We start from the raw sequence: 9,777 nt of genomic DNA on the forward strand, positions 1-9,777 counted from the left end.
TACTCATGAAACCAATACTGCACTGTATGTTAACTAAAACTTAAATAAAAAAATAAAAATAGCTGACTGGAAATGTGAAGGAAAAGGAGAATACTGTGTAAATAAAACACCATCAACTCTCTGTGTATTTAGTTATCATTGATGTTTTTGTTTTGCATCGTCTTTTGCAACAAGTTTCCCATACAAAGTGTGTACTTTTAAAGTAATCATTGCTGAAAATACAAATTCATGCAAGGACTGATTGAAATTTGCAACAAGTTTTTCCCATTGAAACATCATGAATGGCGATTAGGTGCCTAAGCAAGCACACAACATCCCATCCAATCCATAATGTACCTGCTCATAGTATCAAGCATTCTAAGATCTAATTACAGGTACCAGGAGGGGTGGGAATGGCAAATAAAAAGGAAGAAAAACAAGCAAAGCAACACATGAGTACTCTTGCATGCAATTGACTTGTAAACCTCCCACACTTGGATATGTGAATTAAGATCTTTGAGTTTATCACTCTATAGAAGTGAGTTCTCTCACTTTTAGAGTCAGGGCATTCCTTTAAGCCTTTCAGAAGGTAAAACGACTCACTTATCAGATTCGTACCTTGAATTCTGTGTGTGCACATGTAAGTATGGATGGAGCAGAGGGGAAAAAAGAACAGGAAACTCTGAGAGGCAAGACTTATAAGGCAGAGCTGTATCGCAGGGGCCTTATTGACCAGACTATAGACTTTGAGTTATTATACACTATGGGTAGGGGAAACATCAAAGGTGCTTCAACCAAGTTTGAGATGTTTAAGATGAAAACTACTTCAAGGAGTATGAAGGAACAGGCAAGGAGCAGTGCTAAAAGATCTGCTCCTTTGTTAAGGATGAAGAAAAATTGAAAGCCAACTCCCAAGGGCATCTTCTCTGCACTTAGCTGCAGAATGACCCTGCTATGTCACCCCTTTGGCCAAGAGTATCCTTGGGCCTGATAAGTGTCCCATGAGAAGCAGGATTCTTCAATAAAGCTGCTGTGACTCAGAACGTCTAACTGAAAGAAGAGCAGGAAAGGTCACTGAGGAGGCCATAGTGGCCTTGGAAAGAGAGTGATTCCACAGCCCCTTGGCTAAGGTCCATTACTCCCCCCAACCAATCTCCTCTTTATTTTGGTGGGGGGTGGGGAATCTTTCCCCAAGACTCAGAATTGACAGCAATTTATCAGAAGGCAAACAAATTAACTTCTGCAATACTGACACCTTATCTTGGGTTTTGTTTGACAGAATTTCCTTAAGCATAAGATACATATTCTGAACAGGTTGGTGAGTGATTGTTCACTATTGATTCCATCTCTGGCTATCTCTAAGAGATTTAGACCCAATAAAAGATATTACTTCCTCCACCACTGGGGAAAATAAAGACAGAAATGGAGGCACAAGGGTCTCCAGAGAAAGAAGGGAGTGAGCAAGGGAATAGTTAGCACAGATATGTCTCCTGGCACACAGCTCCCCTTCTAGAGACAGTAAATGAATCCTCAAGGAGCAAAAGACAAACTCTGCTTATAATTCCTGGATCCTACAGTACATACATTCACTGATCTTCATTCCAACCTATTTTTACACCTTCTCCCAACTGGTTACACAAAGGCCACTACTTCTACTCTCAGAAAAGCCTACAAGAAACTGACTGAGAAGTTTCAGTTGGATTTCCTTTCATGCTTCAGGGAAGAAGGTAATGTAGTGCTTAGAGAGGGAAAAATATTAAAATATAGGTGGAGAATCTATATCTCTGAAAAAAAGCTTCCTGCTAATTCTACTACAGTCTTACATAAAACATTTGGTATTTATTTTATGTTAGATATCGATGAGTTGCTTCCACCTTGTCATTTCATTATCTCATGTAACAGTCTTTATCCCAGGGGAAGGCATTATCACCTCCATTTGACATTTGGGGAAACTAAGAGGTATGAAATAACTGGCTTGTAGAATTTCCCACAACAATGCAATATAAGTGCTGGAATTCAAGTCCTGGGCTCCCATGTTCAAATCCAGTACTACTTCTATTATACCACAATTACCAACTACTTATGGGCAATGGGTAAGTACACTTACTTTCAAGAAAGTTTATACAATGGGATAGAGAGCTATGTATCACTAACTGGTTGCCAGGAATTTTACAAATATTATCCATTTAACCCTCAAAACACTCTGTAGTCGGTATGCTCACTCTCTCTGCCTTACAGAAAAGAAAACCAAATCATAGAGAGGTTAATAACTTCTCCAGCATTCACAGCTGGAAAGTGGTGGAGGCAGGATTTGAAGCCAGATGTAGTCCTCCATGGAACAGCCTCTCCTAGGCATAAGGCAGAGGGCTATGTTCACAGGGGAATTGTCTGGACTGGCTGCTGAAAGAATTTAGTGAAGATACCAAGACTTGCACTTCACTGTGTTTCTGGGTCCAGTTTTAGGGAAAAAGAAAGTATCAGTGAAAAATATCCAGGTTGTCAGATTAGCATCCAGAAGTCAGAAGTTGGGATGTATCCAGGCTGTGGATACTCATTTCACAAGTTAAAAAGTGAAGCTTCTTTGCCTTATTAATCTTCTGTCCAAGCAGCCTGAATCGCATAGATACAGTGAGACCCCTGTGTTCACGTTCCCACAATGTTGGCCATGCCACCCTCTGAGGCCCATTTAGGGGGACTCAGCCAACTTAGATGGACAGTTAACATGACAGCTGCCTTCTACACTTAGGAACTAACTGAAAAACAGTGAGTGATAAGAGAGCTTAGCAGAAATATATCTACCTTTACTTCCATTTAATTTCATTAGATTCAGCATAAAATATCTTTACACACTTCCTATTTTCCAGAACAGTTTTGTCAGGCTTTTACCTGGAAAACTATCCTGCAAGGGAGCTGTCCTGTATATCTTCATTTATAATTAACACAATATCCAGCAAGGGTTTTCATTTCAGGATTATATATCACTTATAGAATTGTAATTCTAACTATCCTGTGCAGTCTGGGTATTCTAGAATAACAACAAACATCTCAGAAATAAACAGGATTCAGAATTATGTAGTATAGCTCCCATTCTACATTCAAGAAACTAAGAGATGTTAAATAACTATGCTAGATCCATAAAGCAAGATAATTGTTTCTTTTTATTCAACAGAATTTAGGCCCTTGTCTTTCTACATTTCCTCTCTGCCACCCATCCTTTAGCAGTTAAAGACATAATCACTTAAAATAGAATAGTTTCTGTTACCAAGAACATTCAATCTTTCATAACCCTCTTTCAAATGAATTCCCTGTATCAGAATTCTAGTAACTCAAGATAATACATGGAAGCTATTAAATAATTCATTCCTGCAAATTTTACTCACATTACATTTTAGGTTCATTTGGTGTAAAAATCACTTTCAAATAAATAATATTATTTTAAGCCTTGGAACATATTTCTCCCAAAATATCATTGTTGTTGTCTTTAAGAGGGGGGAGGGGCAGGGAGAGAGAATAGAGAGAATCCCAAACAGGCTCACGCTGTTGGCACAGAGCCTGACTCAGGGCTCACACTCACAAAACATGAGATCATGATCTGAGCTGAAATCAAAGTCTGACACTTAACCAAGTGAGCCACCCAGGTGCCCCCAAAATATTTTCTTTTATAGATATTTTTAAAAGTTCTTATTCTCTTCATTACAACTCATGCATTTTTCAAAGTATTCTATGATATACATATTTATAATTAGAAAAATATCTGTTGAAAAAAAAAGAGCAGTTATACAACAATTTATTAAGTACCTACTACACACCACAACTATAATCAAACAATGAATTCAACAGACCAGTTCCCTGACTTCATTCAACTGGCAAATGCAAGAAATAAGTAAAGAAATAAAATAATTTTAGATCTTGATAAGCACCTAAAAGAAAATAAATAGAACTTTAGGAACAAAAGAATGGCAGAGGAACTAACATAGGGTGTTCAAAAGAAGAGAATATTAGTGCTGGAAACTGAGAATGGGTTCCAGATGAGATTTCCAACACACACACACACACACACACACACACACACACACACACACACACACACAAAACCTAGAGCAAAAGCACCTGGTCAGAGACAGACTTGGCTTATTCTAGTATAGGAAGAAGGCCCATATAACTGAAGAAGAGGAAAGAGGGAAAGGCAGAGGAAGAAAAGAGGGAGAGGAAGGGAAAAAACTGGTGAAGTAGGTGAAGGTCAAATCATTCAGAGACTCATGCACCATAAAATGGAGCTTGGATTTTATTCTACATTGGAGAAGTTACTGAATGTTTTCACACAAAGAAATGACATGACCTTATTTACATTATTAAAAGGTCAATATGGCTACTGTGTAGAAAATGGGTTGTAAAGAAGCAAAGGCAGGAAGAAGAGAGATAATTCAGGAGGTCTTCATGGTAATCCAGAGAAATAATAATGGTAGTTTGAACAAGGAAATGCAGGAGAAAGAAAAGCAGATACATCAAGATAAATTTTAGAAATAGAGCAAATAGAAATTGTAACTGAGTTGTATATGAAGGATAGGAGAAAGGGAGATGTGATATTAAAAGAGAAAGTCCATAAAGATTTACTCAAACTATCCACATTTCCAGTAATAAGATGTTCAAATAGATGACCAAGTATAAATTGAGATTTGAGGAAACCCAGTAAAACAATCCAAACCAAAATACACAATCACTATTAAGCAACAGATTCCTTGAATTGATCAAGTCCAGGTATTCTGTCTGTAAACTTATTTACAAGCTTCATAGAATTTTTCTTTTAACTTCTGAGACTGGATAACCTGAGTTCATTCGTTACATCAAATCCTGCCTTCTGCCATTTGTGAGTAAGCAGTGTACCAAATGGACTCCAATATTAGTTTTAACACATTCTACAGAAACAGGCAAATTAGGGCAAAAATTTTTCTTCAACAAAAGCATAAAGTCCTGAATATTTTTACTCTAAATGAGAGTTGCTTTACAAATATAAGCTTTTTAAATAAAACCTATTTTCAGTGCCCTTTATGAGAAATAAATGTAGGGGCACCTGGGTGGCTCAGTCAGTTAAGCATCCGACTTCAGCTCAGGTCATGATCTCGCAGTCCGTGAGTCCAAGCCCCACGTCAGGCTCTGTGCTGCTCTGTCTCTCTCTGTCTCAAAAATAAATAAATGGAAGGAAGGAAGGAAGGAAGGAAGGAAGGAAGGAAGGAAGGAAGGAAGGAAGGAAGGAAGGAAGGAAGGAAGAAATGTATAATCACGTGGAACTTAGCCTGAGCTCCCAGGCAGACAAATTTAAAGCTCAGCAAAGCATACAGAAGATGGAGTTCACAATACAGTCATCTTCTCCCCATCCCTTCCCACCCTAGCTGAAGCCACAAAAGCCCTGTGGCAATCAATAGATATTGGAACAGAGATGGTTAAGATCTTAAAAGTTCTTATGAGACACATGCCCTTGGCATAGGAATCGAGTAAATGTCCTAAACAAACTTGGGTCCAGAAAAGAGGTGTGTGGTTCCAGCACATCACTTCATCCTTACCCCCAGAGAACAGACCTTTTCCAATATGGTCATATTATTGATGTTAATTTTATCTTTAGGATAACAATCCAAATGGCCTTAGGTGCTATTTTTTCAGGAGTTTTCTCCAGCACACTTGATTTTCTCATATTGGTAGACAATGGCATTAAAGATATTGAATCAACAGATTACATTGAAATATAGCCAAATATCAAATAATTTTTAACTGATATCAAAAGTCCCACAGTTTTCTTGCTCCAGAATCACATGACCCAACAAGGCACCTGCATATAAGCAGCTGCATTAGGTGACTACTCATGGAGGTCTTAAAGGTAATGCATTTATCCATTCATTTTTTAAAAATTACAGAAACCCTTATGCCCCAGGTCATCTCCATGACACTGCTATTAGAAATTACCTCAGCTTCCTGTTTTTATTTTGTTAATGTTTTTATTTATTTTTGAGGGAAAGAGACAGAGAACTAGTGAGGGATGGGCAGAGAGAGACACACAATCCAGGCTCTTGTCAGCACAGAACCTGATGCAGGGCTTGAACTCACAAATGGTGAGATCATGACCTGAGCCGAAGTCGGACACTCAAATGTCTGAGCCATCCAGGCGCTCCCCTCAGCTACTCTTACAAAGTCATTCGTGAAGAAGAGAGCTAACCCAGTATATTTAGTTTAGGAGGAGAGAAAAAGAGAATTATGCAGAGTAATGCCAGTCTACATTGCAATCTCCTATCTGGGATAAGCTAAATGAAATAAGGATTTTAATCTCTTTTGTTCACAGCTATATCCCCAGTATCTAGGAAAAATACCTAGCAAACAGTAAACATTCAATAAATATTGACTTAATAATTCATAAATAAACAAATCTCAGTTTCTTCTTTGGACAAAGAAAATGAAGCCCCTCTGCTATTCCAGGAACATGCAGTAATTATGGGTTTTTTCACAGCTTCCAGACACATGAAAATCTCAAATACTCTCAACACCTCCAGCACCATCACTGGCTTCATCCTCCTGGGCTTCCCTTGCTTCAGGGAGGGGCAGATCCTCCTCTTTGTGCTCTTCTCTGTTGTCTACCTCCTGACCCTCATGGGCAACGGGTCCATCATCTGTGCTGTGCGCTGGGATCAGAGACTCCACACCCCCATGTACATCTTGCTCGCCAACTTCTCCTTCCTAGAGATCTGGTATGTCACCTCCACTGTCCCCAACATGTTAGCCAACTTCCTCTCTGACACCAAGGTCATCTCCTTCTCTGGGTGCTTTCTCCAGTTCTACTTTTTCTTCTCCTTGGGTTCTACAGAATGCTTCTTCTTGGCTATTATGGCATTTGATCGGTACCTTGCCATCTGCTGGCCTCTACATTACGCCGTTCTTATGACTGGACATCTCTGCACTAATCTTGTGGTCAGCTGCTGGGTACTTGGTTTCCTTTGGTTCCCAGTACCTATCATTGTTATTTCCCAAATGTCCTTCTGTGGATCCAGGATCATTGACCACTTCCTGTGTGATCCAGGTCCCCTATTAGCACTCACCTGTGCCAGAGTCCCAGTAATGGAGTTTTTTTGGACTATTATAAGTTCCTTGCTCTTATTTATTCCTTTCCTCTGCATCATGGGTTCCTATACTCTGGTCCTGAGAGCTGTGTTTAGAGTCCCTTCAGCAGCTGGACGAAGAAAAGCTTTCTCGACCTGTGGGTCCCATCTGGCCGTGGTTTCACTGTTCTATGGTTCGGTGATGGTCATGTATCTGAGCCCAACATCTGAGCATGGGGCTGGGATGCAGAAACTTGTGACTCTGTTTTATTCTGTAGGAACCCCACTCATTAATCCTGTGATCTACAGTCTAAGGAACAAAGATATGAAACATGCCCTGCAGAAATTTCTAGGAATATAAAAGTTATGACCTTGATAAAGAAAAATGGGGGTAATTGGCCTACCTTCATATTTTTTCAGGTGAAAAAAATTAGTAACTAATACCACTCTGAAAATTGTTCATCCTATTATTGAGCTTATTCATCATGGCTGTTTCTACTTTTCCTGGAATCATGAGAGCAAGAAAAGACTCAGAGACATTATCCAATTCCCTCATTTTATAGATGAAGAAGCTGGGGAATGGAAATTTTGACTGACTTGCTCTGGCCATAACTATATAATGCACAGAAAAATCTTTTTAAAGAGCTGTTCTTTCTACTCATAAAGAAATAAATACATAATAAACTATAAGAAAGTATTATTTTTTGCCGTTCAGATATGTAGCCATCAAAAAGTCTTTCATCTGAGGAGGGGGAAATATATACATTACTGATAGAAGTATAAATTGGTGCAACTTCTACTTAGGACAAATTGCAAAACAATTTAACAAAATTTAAAATGCACAGTATCCATTAACAGCAAATGCACTCACTCCTAAATACCTAGCCTACACATATAATCAATCACGCATATGTGAAAATATGCATGCAAAAGAATATTTATTGTTGCAGCATTGTAATACCAAATTACTAGAAATCACAAATGCCCATTTATGGAGACCTATTTAGATAACTTATGATGTGCCCATGCAATGGAAAATGATATAGAATTTTTTAAATGAGGGAGTTTTAGATGCACATAGGTGGAACCACCCACAAGTTATATTGTTAAGAGAATAAACAATGTATAATACATAAGCTGTCATTTATGTATAAAATCATAAATGTGTACGTGTGTGTTTAAAGGATAGAATATCTTTCAAAGGGTAGATATGAAATCTAACAGTGGTTGAACTTCGGAAGGAGGATGATTGGGAATGTCTTAGATACAAGGCAAAGGAAAATATTTTCACTGTGTACTCTTTGGTATCCTTGATACAACATTTATTAATGATGATGATGATGATGTCATCTGTATTAGAAAAATTTCCAAGAATTGGATCCTGAGGAACAGTGTTTCCATAATTCCTGGATTCCTTGAGGAATCTATAAAGCAGGGTGTCTTCCCTGGGTCATAGCATATGGAGTCAGGATCTAAGAGCCCACAGATATCTTTTCATTCAGACTTCTTGGTTCTGGAGAGACGATGTGAGAATTACTTTGTCATCTGAGGATTTCTGGGAGGAAATAAACTGTTGAAGTTATATCTAGTTTCTTGTCAGAACAATTATATTTATTATATTCTTTATTGTTCACTCATTTATCAAAAACATTTAATGAATACCTTCAATATGTCAGGTACAGAGTTAGGAAATGAATCAAATAAGGTGAAAAATCACATTTGAGTCCTCATGGAACTGACAGTTTACGATGAGAAAAAATTTAAATTGTGAGGTGGATTATGACCAAGAGAGATATTAGTTGTTACAGAAGTCACCTGGAGAACAGTGTGTGCAAAGTAAGGAGAGGTGAGGGGGAAAAGAGCAGGAAAATGAATTATTCCCACGTAGCTAATTATAGCTCATAGTCTACAGGATCACAGCAATAAAAAGGTCAGGAGTATCCCTGAAAAGGGTCTATTCAGCTCTTTTTTTTTAATTAACTAATTTATTTATTTTTTAATTTACATCCAAGTTAGTTAGCATATAGTGCAACAATAATTTCAGGGGTAGATTCATTAATGCTCCTTACTACATTTAGCCCATCCCTCCTCACACAACACCTCTAACAACCCTGTTTGTTCTCTATATTTAAGAGTCTCTTATGTTTTGTTCCCCGCCCTATTTTTGTATTATTTTTGCTTCCCTTATGTTCATCTGTTTCGTATCTTAAATTCCTCATATGAGTGAATTCATATGATATTTGTCTTTCTCTGACTAATTTCGCTTAGCATAATATCCTCTAGTTCCATCCATGTAGTTGCAAATGGCAAGATTTCATTCTTTTTGATTGCCGAGTAATACTCCATTGTATATATGTACCACATCTTTTTTTTTAGTTTTTATTAAAAAACATTTAATTTTTATTAAAATTTCAATAAGATACCACTTTGAATTCCATGTATGGATCTCATAGCAGTCTGTGAAACTCAAGTCAGTAATTCCTCAATTTATTTCATTAATCTTCAGATGAAAAATTAAGATTCTCAGAAGGTTGTAATTCAGTCTTTCTCTTTTTTTTGTAATTTAACTTTATTTTTTATTTTTTTTGAAATTTACATCCAAATTAGTTAGTATATAGTGAAGCAATGATTTCAGAAGTAGATTCCTTAATGCCCCTTCCCCCCTCCCAGAACCCTTCCCATTTAGCCCATCCCCCCTTCCACAATCCCTCCAGCA

The 9,777-nt window shown here is 37.8% G+C and overlaps 1 protein-coding gene across 1 annotated transcript; it reads left to right on the forward strand.

Moving 5' to 3' along the window:
* The first annotated feature begins 6,453 nt into the window (after positions 1 to 6,453).
* LOC109255711 (olfactory receptor 11G2-like) lies at positions 6,454 to 7,422 on the forward strand. Its single transcript, XM_019430497.2, has one exon. It carries the CDS (start codon positions 6,460 to 6,462, stop codon positions 7,420 to 7,422), a length of 963 nt encoding a protein of 320 aa, XP_019286042.2. The 5' UTR covers positions 6,454 to 6,459.
* Positions 7,423 to 9,777: the final 2,355 nt, after the last annotated feature.

The sequence above is a fragment of the Panthera pardus genome, unplaced genomic scaffold (assembly GCF_024362965.1).
Source record: "Panthera pardus isolate Hobbes unplaced genomic scaffold, ASM2436296v1 HiC_scaffold_24, whole genome shotgun sequence".
Taxonomy (NCBI): domain Eukaryota; kingdom Metazoa; phylum Chordata; class Mammalia; order Carnivora; family Felidae; genus Panthera; species Panthera pardus.